The 17,311-nt window shown below is 50.6% G+C and overlaps 1 protein-coding gene across 1 annotated transcript; it reads right to left on the bottom strand.

Annotated features, from left to right (window-relative positions):
* Positions 1-1,523: 1,523 nt before the first annotated feature.
* Chrm1 (cholinergic receptor muscarinic 1) lies at positions 1,524-16,127 on the bottom strand. Its single transcript, XM_032891581.1, has 2 exons — positions 15,537-16,127; positions 1,524-3,425 (listed from the first exon to the last, which is right to left on the bottom strand). Exon 2 carries the CDS (start codon positions 3,353-3,355, stop codon positions 1,973-1,975), a length of 1,383 nt encoding a protein of 460 aa, XP_032747472.1. The 5' UTR covers positions 3,356-3,425; positions 15,537-16,127; the 3' UTR covers positions 1,524-1,972.
* Positions 16,128-17,311: the final 1,184 nt, after the last annotated feature.

Below are 17,311 nucleotides of genomic sequence, written 5' to 3' on the forward strand. Positions count from 1 at the left end.
ATTGCAGAGTTCTGTATGTTTTCCCAGCAAATCACTGACATCAGGGCTGACCTTGGGACTCCCAGCCACTACTACTATTGTGGGGTTAATCAATCTCTCTCTCTCTCTCTCTCTCTCTCTCTCTCTCTCTCTCTCTCTCTCTCAGTATAGAATAGGGAAAGGGAGTTAAGAGGGTAGTAGGGACAGAGAAAGGCAGAGGGTGGGGAAGATAAGAGAGAGAGAGAGAGACAGACAGACAGAGACAGAGAGAGAGACAGAGAAGAGAAGTAGAGGCCGGCCATGGGCGCATGGAGATGGGAAAGGGGTGGGGAGGGAATGGGGAAAGAGTGGGGGCAGGAAGGCAAGAGCAGGAGAGGAGCAAGAGAGAAAGGCTCCTTTTCATTAGGCTGTGGGAACTTCTCTTACCAATCCAATGCTTTAGGTTGTGCCCTGACCCTGACTGAATGCTTTGGCCTGAGTATCCTAGGTCTGTCATCCCTATAGTCTAGAGGTCAGGAGATGTGGACTATGTGGAACCTGGGTGTTGTTTTGTGGTATAATCCTAAATAATTCTTCTGGGTATCTGGGCTTTAGTTCCCCCAGTTACAAATAGGAGTTTGGAGGAGTTCTGTTCTTCCCGGGTATGACAAGCCTAGAGCTGCTATGTACAGAATACATAGGGGTGTTTCGCCTAGTCACCTCACTTTCAGAGATCAGGTCTACCTGGTTTAGCACCACTCACCTGAGCCATGGACCCACAGGCAGTGCTGGGGCCCACAGGCTTTAGCCATTCAGGGCTGTCCTTCCTGGATCCACCTTAAATGCTGCAGCTCACATTCTGCATGTAGTTCTTGTGTCTTCCCTGTCTTTGCAGTCCTGGCCTTGGAGCCAAAACAGGGAGGAATTCCTTGTAGTTCCCACTAGTTACGTGGCTTTATTCACAGACTCAGCATATGCTGAGGATGGAAAGAAAGAACAGGGGCCAGGCAGGGCCTGGAGATCAGGGTGGCAGGGAGGCCATGCATGGATTGGATTCGGGAGTTTACAGAAGAGAATCTGCTGGCTGGGCCAGACCTGTGTGGGGCAAGGCTGGAGGAGGCAGGCAGCATGCAGGAGGTCTGGCTAGATCTGCCCAGAGCAGATCCACCCAGGTAATGGCTGTGAGCCAGAAGGGAGGGGCCTAGGTCACTTCGGGGCAGGGAGAGAGGATAAAGGGTGTGGGACTGGATAGCAGGCACCTTACCCCACCCCCACCCCCAGGAAAATGGCATAGAATGGGCCGGTTAGGACACCTGACATCTGGTCCTGATGCTGCTTTGGGACTTGGTGTGTTTAGCCAAGCTGCTCTCCCCTAGTGTCATTGTCCTGCTCACGCTTGGACATTTGTCTTGGAGGTGATCCACATAGGGATGACCTGGGGTCATTTGTAAGGAGGTTGAACGATCCTGGAGAGTGTGCCTAGGGCCTACCTGGATGAGCTCTGCCTAGGAAGGGAGGGAATTTCCAGCCAGGGGTCACAACCTCCCTCCCTCCAACACCCCCCCTCCCCGTTCCAAACTTTTCTCTCTGTGCTTGGTGTCATCTCCCAAATGTAGATGCAGTGGGTGCTTTGACCACTGCAATCCAGGCCCCCTGCTGGGCCAAGAAAGACTGCACCTTTAAACTACTGGCCGGCCCGCCCCGCCCTGCTGGCTCCTGACTTCCTGCCTAAACGCAAACAGTCCAAAGCCCGGATCCTCCTGCTGGGCCCATTCCCACACAGCGGGGATCAGAAAAACCAGTTCCCCGGGTTTCACTCCCCGTCTGGGAATAGCAAAGTTTGGAAAGCTAGTAGAGTCTCTCTGGGCTGTCCAGGAAGGTGACCCAGGGGCCTGGGAAGCCAGGGGAGTCCTGAGCAGGGCTCTGGGGCTGAAGATGCAGCCCGTTTTTCCGGGACACTTTCCACCGGCCTCTCCCTGGAGCTGGGGTGGAAGGATGCAGGAGAAGGGGGCCGTTAGCATTGGCGGGAGGGCGTGCGGTGCACAGAGCCAGGGCGCTTGGGGATCTTGCGCCAGCGCCTCTTGTCCCAGCGGCAGAGCAGCAGCAGGCGGAACGTGTCCCGGAAGGCTTTGTTGCACAGTGCATAGCACATGGGGTTGACAGTGCTATTGACGTAGCATAGCCAGTAGCCCAGCTCCCACAGGGTTTCAGGAACACAGTCCTTGCAGAAGGTAGATACCAGCACCATGATGTTATATGGTGTCCAGGTGAGGATGAAGGCCAGCAGGATGGCACTCAGGGTCCGAGCTGCCTTCTTCTCCTTGACCAGGGAGAAGGTCTTTCTCTTGGCCAGCTGTTCCTTCCCTCGGGGTTTTTGGCCCTTGCCGCCTCGGTCTCGGCCTTTCTTGGTGGGCCTCTTGACTGTATTTGGGGAGCTTTTGGGGGGCTGCTTGGTGGGTGCCTGTGCTTCAGAATCTACCATGGGCATCTTGATCACCACTTCTGAGCCAGGCTCCTCACCTTCGGAGGATGTGAGGGACTCCATGGAGCCTTCGTCCTCCTCCTCTTCTTCCTTCCAGCTGTAGGCCTGCAGGAGCCTGGGTGCCCGGCAACAGCGACAGCAGCGGCCTGGAGGCGACTCGGGTGAGCCTTCAGCCCCTGGCTGTGACCTCTCTGAGCTGCTGCTGCTGCCACCACCTTTGCCTGGTGTCTCAGAGCCCTGCAGGGCCGCCAGCTCCCGGGCTCGGTTTTCTGTCTCCCGGTAGATGCGCCAGTACAGCGTACACATGACCGTGACAGGGAGGTAGAAGGCGGCCATGGCTGTGCCAAAAGTGATGATGGGTTGGGAGAGGAACTGGATGTAGCACTGCCCAGCCAGCACTGTCCGCTCCCCAACTAGGTATTGCCAGAAGAGGATGGCTGGGGCCCAGAGAACGAAGGAAACCAGCCATGCTAGGCCAATCATCAGAGCTGCCCTTCGGGGAGTGCGCTTGGCTCGGTAGCTCAGGGGTCGGGTCACCGAGAAGTAACGGTCAAAGCTGATGAGCAGAAGATTCATGACAGAGGCGTTGCTGGCCACATAGTCCAGGGCCAGCCAGAGGTCACAGGCCAGTGTGCCCAGAGCCCAGTGGCCCATGAGCAGGTACGTGGTATAGAGGTTCATGGAGAAGGTGCCAATGATGAGGTCAGCACAGGCCAGGCTCAGCAGGAAGTAGTTGTTGACTGTCTTGAGCTCGGTGTTGACCTTGAAGGAGATGAGTACCAGCAGGTTGCCTGTCACTGTAGCTAGAGACAGGAGGCCTGTGGTGATCCCGATGAAGGCCACCTGCCAGGGACCCTTTCCTGGTGCCAAGACAGTGATGTTGGGACTGACAGCAGGGGGCACTGAGGTGTTCATGGCAGCCAGGTGGGATGAAGGGGCAGCCCCTTCCTCCAGTCACAGGTTTTCCTCAGAGAAAGGGCATCACCTGAAAAGAGAGGACACGAGCTTTGGCTGGGCCACTGGGCACCCTTGGCAATTCCAACCGGAAGGTACAGCCCTGGACCTTTTAGAGTGCCAGGCTGCTCAGCACCACCTCCAGGCACCGGCACTCACAGTGGCTAACAATGTGCTTTCCAGCCACCAGAAGGTTGGCCGGGAACATGGGGTTAGTCCTGAAAGCTAGGGACCTAAGTCCTCATGCCAGCTTCCCCATTCAGACTCTAGCCTCAGTTTTCTCATTGGAAAACCGCTGATTCCTGTCTTCAAAACTTTTTCATTTATTTTTACTTTATGTGTATGAGTATTCTGTCTACATGTATGTCTGTGCACCACGTGTAAGCAGTGTCTGAGGAGGCCAGAAAAAGGACATCAGATCCCCTGGAACTGAGTTACAGACATTGTGACTGCCGTGTGGGTGCTGGGAATTGAATCTGAATTCTCTGGAGGAGGAACCAAGTGAGTCCTCTTATTTGCCAAGCCATCGCGCTGGCCCCCAATTCCAGTTTTCCTTATATTTCATGTGTCAGGAACTGGGAGAGTTATTTTGTATACAGACCCGAGAAATTTTCCAAGTATTTTGCTCAACATCATTAACGTCTTCATTTAAGAAGGACTTGCTACATGCCAGACACAGTGCTAAGCACCTAATCAAGTTACCTCATCTAACTGTCCTGCTCACCCTTAGCAGGAAGGCCCTCGCCATCTCTTGCTGGAGGCAACGGTGACTGAGCGGCTTCGATTCTGCTATAGCAACAAGATGGGGAGTGGCATTAGAGCCCGTTTCCTCCACTTGCTGTGCATGGGCTGCTCTGGTGTGAGTCTTTCCACCAAAGAAAGAGTGACAGGAAGAAGGAGAAAGCTCCAGAAAAAAGAAGAGGGTTGGGAGTGGTGGTCGGTCGACATCTGTAATCCCTGCACCTGAGAGGTGGAGTCAGAAGGATCGGGAGTTTAAAGTCATCCTCTGCTACACAGTGAATTTGAGGATAGCCTGGGCTACAGTTGAGGGCGGGCAGTGTTGACACAGGGAATGTGTACACGTGTGTTTATGTCTGCACATCCTTCCACGGATTGTATGTATGTGAAGCAGGCAACAGGGACAATGAACTCACCTCCCAGTCAGGTGAGGGTCTGGCCCCAGATGGGATGTGAGTGACTCTCCTCCTTCTCTCTCTGGTCTGTTCCTGGGGCACAGCTAAGAGTAGGGCGGCATGGGAGACAAGAGAATCCCCCAGGCTTTTCTGGGATCTGGAGTCTGCCCCAGGCACTGAGATTGTGAAAAATGAAAGTCCAGGAGGCAGGGGAGATTCCCCAGCCAAAGCCAGGGCACTGAAGACTGAAGGTCCTACTCAGCTAGCGCCCGGCTGCGGTGTGATTTGGTGGGTCCTTTACTGTACCCCCATCTGTCTAGAAATTTAGGGTCTTCCTAGCCCGAAGCTGTGGCTTTTAGGACTGAACTGTTGGGAGGATTCTTCCAAGTCCTGGTGTTGCTTGGGGACTTGGTCCGTGACACAGAGAATATTGTGCTACGTTTGTGACCATTGTATGACCCGGGGTATGTGTGGCTGCCGGCATCTCCATAGCTCGTGGTGAACTGTCATTGTGATAGAGCTCTCAGAATAGGGAGGAAGATCAGTGTGTGGCAGCTTGAGCAAGAAGGCCTGCGTGTGTCAGTGTGTGCACGTATGTCTGAGACACTGTACATTTGAAGGTATATGTGTGACAGTACAGTTAAAGAATGTACACTCCAGAGCCGGGCTGCCTGCAGTTAACACTACACTTGATGATATTAACTAAAAGGCTGTAGGAGAAGTGGTAACAAACAAGACAAACAAGAGGGTACTGGTATTGCCTTGTTTGTTTTTTTCAAGACAGGGTTTGCCTGTATAGCAGTCCTGACTATCCTGGAACTTGCCTTGCAGACCAGGCTGGCCTCGAACTCACAGAGATCCACCTGGGTCTGCCTCTCAAGTACACGAGCCACCACACTAGGCTTTTTTTTTTTTTTGAGACAGGGTCTCATGTAGCCTAGACTGACCTCAAAATTTCTATGTAATCAAGGAAGACTTTGAATTCCAGATCCTCCTCCTTGCCTCTCTGTCCCAAGTGTTGGGATTGCAGGTAAGGCCTGTCTGGATTTGAATCCACACTTTGCCATTTATGTAACTTAAAACAATAACAAAACAACAACAAAACAACAACAACAACGAACCACCCACAGGATCTGGGGAGACGGCTCAGCAGTTAAGAGCGCTCACTGCTCTTCCAGAGTTCAAGTCCTTGTACCCACAGGACAACTCACAAAGTGTTACATGTATGTATGTGTGTAGGAAAATATCCATATTCATAAAATAAAAATAAATAAATTCAAAAAATTTAAATAATTCACTCCCACACCTAAGGCTAGGAAAAGTGGAGAAGCCGAAGAGTGAGGATGTGAGGATGTACACTGTGAGACGCTGTCTTATAGGAGTGTCTGAAGCTATGTCCAAAATGCCTCACCAACAGGACTGACTAGACTTGAGCTGAACAGGGACTACAGAACAGACGGGCTAAAGTGGGAGCAGAAAGCCCACAAGGCTTCAAAATTGCACGAAGAACCACAAGCAACTAAGGAATACTAAGAGTGGGAGAGGTTCTTCCGCAGGGAAGAACAAGACAAATGGTTACCCAGTGTCAATGGTCAGCCCCGAAAACACACATACAAGTAACATTACACAGACTCTGCAAGTTGCATTTATATATTTAGGTGTATACACACGCAACACACACACACACACACACACACACACACACACACACACACACACCACACCACACCACACCAACAAGTAAGGAAAAGGGACTTTCAAGAGAGCAAGGGGGTATATGGGAGGATTTGGGAAGGAGAAAAGGGAGGGGAGAATTGCTGTGATTATATTATCTCAAAAATGAAGAAATCATTAAAAATTAACCATTAATTAATTAATTTGTGACAGGCTCTCATGACAGGGACTCATGTAGTATAGGCTTACTTCCGTGTTCACGGAGGTAGGGAATGACTTCGAACTCTGATTCTGCTTCTCCCTCCCAGGTGATCGGATTAAAGGCTTGCACCACCGCATCTTATTTTATTAACTGCTAATTTACTATGATTATTTCTTTTAATGCCTATAACCATAGATTCCTCAACTGAGATGTACGGAGGCCGAGACCTTTAAGCTAATACCTCACGGAATTGTTGAGAGGATTAAATGAGTTTCTGAAAATCATGTGCTTAGAATGGCTCTTGGGTCCCCATAAACTCAGTCTGTGTAGGAGTGGCCACTTCTATTAAAAATCTCCCTTAGAGAGGAGGAATAGTCTTACCCAGGGGTGACCCACTAATAGGTTCTCTGATACCAAGGGGTCAGCGCTGAAGTCATATACGTACAGGTGATGCTAGATGGACGGAGCAGTTTGTATTTATATATTTAGGCATACATACATATATCTAACATGTCAGCTAAAAAGATGTGGCTTCAGAGGGAGCAAATTCTGGGGGTTCAGCACTTAAGAGGCAGAGGCAGTCAGATCTCTGTGAGTTCAAGGTTGTCCTGGTCTACAGAGTGAGTTCCAGGACAGCCAAGGCTATAATGAGAAGCCTTGTCTTGGAGAGAAAGAAAGAAAAGGGAGAGAGAGAGAGAGAGAGAGAGAGAGAGAGAGAGAACACAAAAGTAAGAAAATAAATAAACAAATCTGCTAGAGGGCTTGGGTACAGCTCTTGGTAAATCACTAAGCATTAATAGGGCCCCGAGTTAGCTCTGACCTTGCAATCGTGGAAACTGATGATAATGGTGCCTATTGCTGTTGGCAGCTCACCTAGTCACGGTCAAAGTATTTCTATACATTCATGCATTATCTTATTTAACCGTGTGTGTGTGTGTGTGTGTGTGTGTGTGTGTGTGTGTTGTAAGGCATCACACCTGGGGCCTTACACAAGCACTCTACCATTCATCCTCAGCCACGACTAATCTCTGCGCCTGCTCCCACCTCTAGGCTGGCTCGGAACTCACTGTGGAGCCAAGGAAAATCTTAAAAGTTTGATCGTCCGTCTTCAAAGTGCCGGGATGAGAGGCACAGGTCCCATGACAGGTTTACCCGGTACGGGTACGAGTGATGAAACCCCATGCTAGGAAAGCACTAAAAATTTTGCTGCTCCTCCAACCCCCACACTGAATCTCCACAGGAAAAGGACGACGCAGGCACAAGTTTACAGATGAGGGAACTGAAAGTGACCCAAGCCAAGCTGCCAGAGAACCTGCAGAAGACCACGCAGGAAATGCACACTCAGGACTGGGTCCCATCCTTTCCACTGAGACTTCGTTTCTAAGAACCTACGACTGAACATTAAAAACCAGCCAAATGAAAACGCACAGAATCCCAAACAAACGCAACAAAAGAACGGAGCATCACTGGAGACTAATTCACCAATTTGAATTTTAAAAGCATTGCATTAAAACACGATTCAGCACCCACTTACACCCCCACCAGCACTGTGTTTTTAAATCCAGGACTTTGCAGCGAGGCAAACATTTTGCCACTGAGCTCCAGTCCCAGCTCCTGTGACGGTCTTGCTAATGTGTATCCAGGCCAGTTTCCACTCACTGTGTAACCTAGCGTGGCCTTGAACTCATGGTTGAGCCTCCTTCCTTAGCTTCTGGAATCTGGGATTAGAGGCATGGGATACCATATCTTGTAAAATATGATTTATCTTTACTGCTCAGTTTTGTCACACTCTTTCTTTCTTTCTTTTTTTTTTTTTTTCTTTTTTTTTTTTTCGGAGCTGGGGACCGAACCCAGGGCCTTGCGCTTGCTAGGCAAGCCCTCTACCCCTCAGCTAAAACCCCAACCCCGTCACACTCTTTCTAAACTAAAGTCAAGCACTGGGCTGGGGGCTGGGATCAGGCCTTCCCTGCATAGCTAATGTCTTTGGTTTTCTGAATTCGGGGTTGTTTAATGTCCATTGCCCAGAGGGAATAACTGAGGCCTAGCAACATCAGATAGAAGGCATAGCTAATGTCTTTGGTTTTAAACTGCAAGTCCCCCTGCATGTCAGGGTTGTTTAAGCAAAAGTCCATTGCCCAGAGGGAATCTGCTGATTAGAGGGTCAGGGACCAAAATTTAAAGATGTCCCCCAAACTTGATTTGCTAATATCTTATACAGTGAAAGAAATGCAGATACAATCTATGATGAATAAAATGTCTATGGCAGGACCCAGCCCTTTGGCAATCCCATCAAACTCCCGGGAGCTCCCAAATAAAGCTCTTGATTGATTGATTGATTGAGGCTACTATGTAGCCCAGGCTGGCCTCAAACCAACTTGTTAGTCAATGCACAATCCTCTAACCCTTGTCATTTTAAGAAGTTCCAGGCTGGGTTTAATCCCTGGTCCAGATGATGAGTGGGGTTCCCAAAGCTACAAGAGACTCTGTCACAGTTAATGAGTTTTCTTCTGTCTGTCTTGTGCTGGGGATACAACCCAGAACCTTGCACATCTTCTTCCTGTGACCTCCAAGTTTGTCCAGTGACCCACTTGTGCCACAGTCAGGGCCCTGACAGCTCTGGAATGAGGTGTCTGCCCTAGCTACCCTTCCTGGTCCAGATCTTAGTCTGCTCTTCTGTATAAAAGAACTCCTGTCCTGATTTGGACCATTCCTGGTTCTTAGTCATTTCTGGGATTGGACCATTGGAGGGTCCTGAATGCAACATGTCCAGAGAGGACCCAAGTCCCTGAGGTGAAGCTGAAGGACTCAGGTCCCTTCACTGGGAGCTGCAGGGACATCAACTCTGGGTGGGAACATGGTGACTGACTCTTGCCCATCCCAAGTTTCTCTTAGAGACTAGTGTGACTGCCATGAATAATACACGTGATTTTATTTGGTTTTATTTTCCTTTTGAGATGGGGTCTCATTACATAACCCTGAATTTACTTTGCAAACCAGGCTAGTCTAGAGGTAGAGACTGGAGGATTTGGAGTTCAAGGCTAACCTCATTAACACAGCAAGTTTAAGCTATGGGAGACTGTGTTTTAAAAACAAAACAAATATCACGGAGATCCACCTGCTGCTCTGCCTTTGGGAGCTGGGATTATAGATGTGAACCAATATGCCTGGCTAAAGCAAATACTTTTAGTATAGGACACTGGCGAGAAGGGATCCAAATATCCTCAGAGGTGAGGCAAGGCTGGCAGTCTCTTGCCTTATGGCTAGAAATCCCTGCTAAATCTTTTTTAATGGTCAAATTGGTAGCCATCATACTTAGGACATGTCGGGCACTAGATATACGCTCTTTCCCCCTTTCTGCTGAACACTATCATCCCAGTGGTACAGGTGAGGTATCTGAGGCTCGGAGGGCTGAGAGGCTTTCTGACGGCCCCATAGGAGGTCGTGGCACGGGGACTGTGACTTTCCTCTTCAAGGCCTGTGCTCATTCTACTTGGCCCACTGCGCTGTGCCTCTCTGATGTCTGCCTCTCTCTGGCGATGTTTAAGGAGAAAGGGCGAAGGTTCTAGAGTTGGATTCTCAGTGCCCTTTGGATCCTCCACTCTCCTCAGAGACACAGCTCCGGCCGCTCAGGGCCCTGCTTTTCCAGTACGGTGAGAGCAGAAAGAGTCAAGAGTTTCCTGATCACCCACTGCGGCCATTGTTGTGCCACCTTGGCAGGTCTTGTCGCTTCAGCCTCTCGGGTGTACATATGCTGGATTTCTAGCTGTCTTTCTATTTACTTATTTATTTATTTCCTTCCTTCCTTCCTTCCTTCCTTCCTTCCTTATTTACAGGATAGGGCTTCCGGCAGTCCAGGCTAGCTTTGAGCTCCCTGTGTGCTGAGAATGACTTTGAACTTTTGATCCACCGGTCTCCACTTCCCAAGTGCTGGGATTACAGGTATGTGCTACCACACCCAGTGGGTGCTAGGGATAAACCCAGGGTCTCTTGCTGGCTCAGTGAGCAGACTACCAACGACACTACACTCTCAGCTAGTTTTTCATGGTTTTTTTTTTTTTAAAGTTTAAAATTTCTGGGTGTGGTAGAGCAAGCCTTTAATCCCAGCATTTGGGAGGCAGAGGCAGGTAAACCTCTGAGTTCGAGGCCAGCCTGATCTACAGAGTGAGCTCCAGGACAGTCAGGCTACACGGAGAAACCCTGGCTTGAAAAACAAACAAGCACACAAGAGTTTAAATTTATGTGTAAGTTTGCCTGCCCATGTGAGTACTGCTCCATTTGTGGGTACAGTAAAGGCCAGAAGAGGGTGTCTGATCCCCTGGAACTGGAGTTACAGGTGGTTGTGAGCCACCAGACATGGGTGTTTATAAATGATTTAGTTTGAGGTCTCACTATTTAGCCTAAGATGGTCTTAAAGATTTATTTATCTATTTTATATGAATACACTGTCGTTGTCTTCAGACAAATCTAGCAGAAGGCATCGGATCCCATTACAAATGGTTGTGAGCCACCATGTGGTTGCTGGGAATTGAACTCAGGACCTCTGGAAGAGCAGGTGGTGCTCTTAACCACTGAGCCATCTCTCCAGCTCCCCCAGATAGTCTTGAACTCACAGAAATCCTCCTGCTTCAGCCTTCAGCTGGGAGTATAGGTGAGCACTATCATGCCTGATCTATCTTTTGTTTGTATGTATGCACGCGTGCACACACGCACTAATGCATGCACACACGCACGCACGAATGCACGTATGTATGTATGTATGTATGTATGTATGTATGTATGTATGTATATGCTGAGTTATTTTCCCATTTCTTATGCCAGGCCTGTAAATTTCTGGGGATTATTCTCTCTGTCTCCCTTATCCTTGTGGGAGCATCAGGATTAAAAGCAGGTGAGATGCTGGCTTTTATGTACGCTCCTGAGGTTTGAACTCAGTCCCTCAGGCTTGCATGACAAGAGTGTTTACTCAGAGCCATCTCTCTCCTTCACTCTTCAATGGGGAGATTTCACTATGAGTTGATGGCTACTGGAGTTCGGTAGTCATGAATTAACTTGGTTTCTTATGATTTTAATCATCCTGGGGCTGAGAGACAGGGTGTTGGGGTTCAGTCATGGATCCAGAAGTTTTATGAAGTAGGAGTTCGGGGTTTAGCTCTCTGATTGAAAGCACATCCTATTAAACACTCATGGAGGGGCTGGAGAGATAGTTCAATGGTTAAGAGCACTGGGTGCTCTGATGGAGGACTGGGGTTAAAGTCCCAGAACCCATATGGTGCCTGACCACAGTCTGTAACTCCAGTCCCTAGGGGATTCAAGGCCCTCTTCTGGCCTCCAGAGGCACCAGGTAGGCATGTGATAAACAGACATGCAGGCAAAACAGCCCATACAAGGAAAATATTATTATTATTTTTTTTTGTTTTTGAGACAGGGTTTATCTGTATAGCCCTGAATATTCTAGAATTCCTTCTGTAGACCAGGCTATCCTCGAACTCAGAGATCCAACTGCCTCTGTCTTTCAAGTGTTGAGATAAAGTCTTGTGGTAGTACCTCCCGGCCTAATACTTAAACAAAACAGAAAAGGCAATCTTGGAGGCGCTGGGAGATAGGGACTGCAGGGTAGGGCAGGCAGAAACCTCCTAAGTCAATCCCTAGCACCAAGCTTTTGTCCTACTGACCTTAGGCAAGTCACCATACCAACCTGAGAGCCCTTATGTGGGATGGGGCGGAGTTTCTATGTGTGTGCATTGCTGAATGAGACCAGGGAATGGTGGGGCGAGCTCAGAGCTTTGTGGGGATGGGCTGGGATCTTGGGGCTTTTCATGGTTTAGGTACAAGAAGGTGTTAAGAAATGAAGAGAGTGGTTTTCTGCCCAGGACTTCGGCCTCCTGATGAAGACCGTTGGGAGCCTTTAACAATATTACTACATTATCATAGCAACTGATATTTACTGACTACTGGAGTATACCAGACATGGCTCTACGGAATTACATGCATAATTTAATTTACTTGTTAAAACTCCTTGAGAATAGATTCTATTATCTCCGATTTGCAAAAAGAGGTGACTTTAAAGCTCACCCGTGATGCACTCCTCTGCCTCTGAGACCCGTCTCTGGGAGCCCCTACCCTAAGCTGCTCTTGATGGGGTGTTCAGGAGAGTCCCCATCTCTTCACCTATCTCCACTAGCTTAGCCAAACCCTAGTTTGAATCAGCCACCGGTCCTTGCTTTAGAGTCTGGCTTGTGTATGTGTCATTTATCTGTATGATGCACAGTGACAGGGTGGGGGAGGGGAGATCTAGCCATAACTGACGGGGAAGAAAGGTAGGAGCTCTACTTGATACATTTATTGCTTTATCTTAGGGCTTGCTACATAGTAATTGCTCAACAAATATTTGTGGAATAAATACATGAGTGTGTACATGGACAGGGGGTACTCCTAATGACTTCAGGCTCTGGAGGTTGAAGTTGAGCTGATGGGGATCACGACCAGTTCTGGAGCAGAGTTTAGGGGCCCCTTGCTCTTATGACCCCTTCCTTACCCACCAGGCCTCAGTTCTCTTGGGTAAGGGTGTATCTAGCACGAGAGCATAGGAGACAAGCAAGCAAGTGCATCCTCATCCGTTCAGTGGTTCCAGAAAACCCTGCCTGATTGAGAGGCACGGGAAAGCAAAGTGAGGTTCACAAATAAATAGAGTGGGCTGTGTGTGTGTGTGTGTGTGTGTGTGTGTGTGTGTGTGTGTGTGTGTGTGTGTTTAAGTTAATATGAGCTCCAAGAGTTAAGGGATGAGGTCAGAGTCTCTAATACAAGGCAGGCCAGACCCGATGAGACTGATGAGGCCAGGGCCTTGAACCAATCCCCAGGGACTGAGGATCTGGCTGGTAAGAGGAAGAGAGAAAGAAAGGAACCACTGGGGGAGGCTAGAAGGAGGGCGGGGAAGAAGGATTCCTGAACATTAGACTTTCCTGAGCCTGGTCAGGGAGTGAGACAGGAGGCAGGGGATGACAGTATGTGGGGAAGATTTAAGAAGGAGGCATGGAGCCATTTTGTTATTCTGGGGCTAGAAGCTGTCAGAAAAATCTGGCTGGGGCAGAGAAAACACTAGGGAGAAGGTGGTCTTCAGAGAGGGCCGTAGGATTGGGCCCCTGGAACCTTACATATATAGTAAGTAGGTTGTCCTGGCCAAGGTTTTCGACTATTCCCTTCTTTAGGGGCGATGGCCCATTTTCTTCAGGTGGCTTTTGGCTCATTAAAGGTCCACAACACTCCTAGCCCTGGTCCCCTGGCCCTGGAAACAAGGAAGTAAATAAAAGGAATGACTCTCATGTTTTAGGCTCAAGCTACTTCTGGGAGTGCCAGTGAACCTTTCGGAGGTCAGTGGTCATCTGTTAAATTCTCCATACATACACTGCTGATCTGAAGGAGGGGCTGCTGTCGGAGAACCACGGCCAGATTTGCTCCCCAGTGATGGACCTTGACTAGTTGACGGTCTTTAACCAGGTTATTAAGAGGCCGCCCGTTAGCAGGCTGCACCCTAGACCTTGCTCTGCAAGTGTGGCATCAGCCACTCTGGGCCCCCTCATCCTCCTCCCTGCATGCCCCCAGATCCTCACTCCTTGTACTCCCTCCCCCTTTTCCTTTCTTCTCTCTCTTTCCCTCCCTCCCCCATTCTTCTAGGCATCACCATGGCATCACAGCCGAGCAGAAACTCAGCTCAATTCACCCACCTCTTCTCGGTTTGCCTGCTTGGGAGACCAAGCTCCTGCCTCACAAAGCTACACCCTTCCCTTTCCCGTCACATCCTATCCTCCTGTTCATGGAGGTGTAGCACAGTATTAGGCTGAGGGTGAGGAGAATGGGGTTCAAGTAGCAACGGGACTGCTACGTCTCCCTTCTGTGGCCATGAGTGTGTTCATTTTCCTTTTTCAGCCTCATTTTCTCTGACCGTACATTGGGGCAGCTCTGCCTAGACCTTTCTGGACACTTAAAACTTTCTATTGCTCTTCATGATCCAGGAAAGCCAAAGCACGGAAGTCAGAATGATACTTTATAGCTCTGTTCCACCATCTCCTCCTCTTCTGTATCTATCTGAACAGCTATCCTAGCTTGACAAGTAGCTGAGGCCAGGGCGTAGAGAGCTATCCTTGGGCAGCTCCTGGAGCAGCTGAGACAGAGACTGGCTGCTGGAGACTGCTAGCCAGCGAGGCAGGGGTCACTGAGCCAATGGGATGGAGCTGCAGATAGATGTGCACTGTCAGAAGACCTGAACCCCTGTCTGCTGATCCTGAGAACCCTTAAGGTGTTCATGAGCCAACTGCCCCTTCTCCAGACACCTGTCTTAGAGATGGCAAGAATCAGTGCTTCTGGCTTCGACTCATCCTTACTGGAGTAGGGGACACACGTGTGCATTAGTACCCTCGTATTGCCTGCAACCTGCCTTCTGCAAGCCAAAGACACTGAAACCACAGGGAGGCCCTCTGGGTCCCTGTGCACGCCAGGACCACATTGGGTGGTGTGGCTATCCATGTGCTTATTTGTCCCCAAAGAGCCCTGGGGCTCTCTGCCTGGTCTCCTGCTGGCTTCTGGCCCAACACCCACCTTGGCATCCAGCTTGTCCATCTGGCCAGCAGCCTCATTCAATCCGTCTTGGGGGGCTGAAGGTGGGTAGGGGAGGTAGGATTCAGGGTTTCCTGAAGGAGGAGAGAAGGAGGCTCTAGGACTGGTGTCCCCAAAAGTATGTACATGGGGTCACTCGTCAACTGGGTGCTGGTGGCCAGGGCTGCCTCCTGCCCTCCCCTTCTGCCTTTAGGGTGCTGGGGGATCTGCTAACCGCACGGCCATCTAATCTCTTCTGAAGTCTAGGCTGAGTTTCCTCAGAAGGTCTTTACCTCTTCTGCCAACCAAAGCTCAGGAAAACATCAGATGAATCCCCTGGAAACAGCAGACAGGGTGTTTGTAGCAGCCAATGCCCGCTGCTATAGAGCCCTCTTGGCCTCTAGACCCCTCCCTGGCCACCTCCCCTTTCAAGAATCCACCCCCATTCCTCTCTCATCCTTGTCCCTGCCCTGTGTCAGAGGACCCTGATGCTTCTGCACCCAGCTCAACACAGCCCCTCCCAACCCCCCCAAAATGTACTCACCATGGGATCAGAGAGGGGTCTGTAGGGTCCTCCGCTTCGCTGCTTCTCCAGGGGCCTGCAGTGTCTCCTGGGACCCAAACACCTGGCTCCCGGGGGGAGCTGCGCCCTGTGCTGGCAGCCGGAGAGGCACAGCCAGTGATTGGCATGTCCCACCCCCTGGCACGCCAGCCTTGGGGGGGAGGGAGGAAGGGAAAGAGAGGGAGGGAGGAGAGGGAGGAGAGAAAGGGAGGGGGGCAGGAGGGAAGCCTCAGGCAGCATCTGGGGTTGGACTAAGTCCTGGAGTGTGCCCCCCTCGTCCACAAGGGCACCCACTTTGAGCCTTGAGAGGGAGGAGGCAGGACATGAGGAAAGGGAGCCCAGGAAAGCTAAAAGTCCAAGAGGAGAGAGAAGGCGGATACAGGGAGACAAACACCCACACCCACTGCACACAGACTGGCGGCACACACACACACACACACACACCCTCACAAAGAAAGGCACACTCTGTTTCCCCGGCACCTTCCCCCACCCAACCGGAAAGCCCCCAACTCCTGTGCACCATGTCCCAACACACATGTCCCAACACACATGCCCCGTCATTCACATGCCTGCTTCCTCTGCATACCCTCCCCCGTGAACATGCCCACACGCCCACCCAGCCGCCCACCCACCCAGCCACACACCCTGCTCTTCCTCCCCGCTGTGAAGGAGCTAAGATTCCTTCTGTTTGAAAATGACACATTGGGCCTCACGTGAGAGGTTCCAACTTGGAACGGACCCAGAGGGCTGGCTCACCCACCCTGGGACTGAGCGACATGCCCACAGGCTGGGCAGCGCGCTGTAGTCTATGGGAAGCTCTGGTGTGAGAGTGTCTGGGTGTCTGGTTTGTGGGGAGTTGTGGGATCTGTGTCCGGCCAGCATGTGTGCATCCCTGTGTGCTCATGTGATTATGCAGCCTGCGTGGGTAAACTCAGGTGTGACCCTGCCAATCTGGAGCCAGAACCCATGTGGGAGCGTGTGTCTGTGCTCAGTGCATGTCTGAGTGTTGCCCAACCGTGGAATTGGCTAATTTTGACAAGCAAGGTGGCATCTACCTCCCTGCCTGCTCCACCCCCAGCTTCCCTTTGGAAGACAGACAGACAGGCAGACAGACAGCTCTCCTCCCAGCTTGTCAAACTCTGTCTCCCCTGACTCCCGCTCTAGGTTCACAGGTGTGTACCTGGCGAGTATGAGCCACCCCTCCTTTCAGCCTACAGACTGACCCTCATCCCTCCCCCGGGCCTGTTTGAATTTCTGTGGAGAGTTTCCTCAGAGATAGAGATACCCCCAGGGGGCTTTGTCACAGGGACCAGAGTCCAGCAATGCCCCAACAGAGACTTCCTGGAGAGCTGACCGTGGAGGGGAATTCACTAGAAGCTCCTGTGTGTTTTGCCCCATGGGCTGTGAAGTAGCCCTCGTGGGAGGTGGGAAGGACCGAAATCAAGATTGTCTTTAATGTAGGAGAGAAATGAGAAAGCTGAAGGTAGGTTCGAGATGAGCCACCGTTTGAACTCAGGTCCTGAGCTCTAAGCTCGGGTTCTGGAGTCTGGGACACACCCATTCTTCCTTCTTTATTTTCCTACCTAGCACCCTAGCCCAATGTCCAGCCTGGAGATCAGTTGCCTAAGGAACCAGAAAAGGAAGAAATTGGTGTCTCTGGTGCTTGGGCCAGCAGATGCAGGACACAGGTGGCAGGTACATGTGGGGACACCAGTACTCTTGAGGAGCCAGGCGGCCAAGAAGTGCCCAGTGTACCT

Source organism: Rattus rattus, chromosome 2, assembly GCF_011064425.1.
Source record: "Rattus rattus isolate New Zealand chromosome 2, Rrattus_CSIRO_v1, whole genome shotgun sequence".
Taxonomy (NCBI): Eukaryota; Metazoa; Chordata; class Mammalia; order Rodentia; family Muridae; genus Rattus; species Rattus rattus.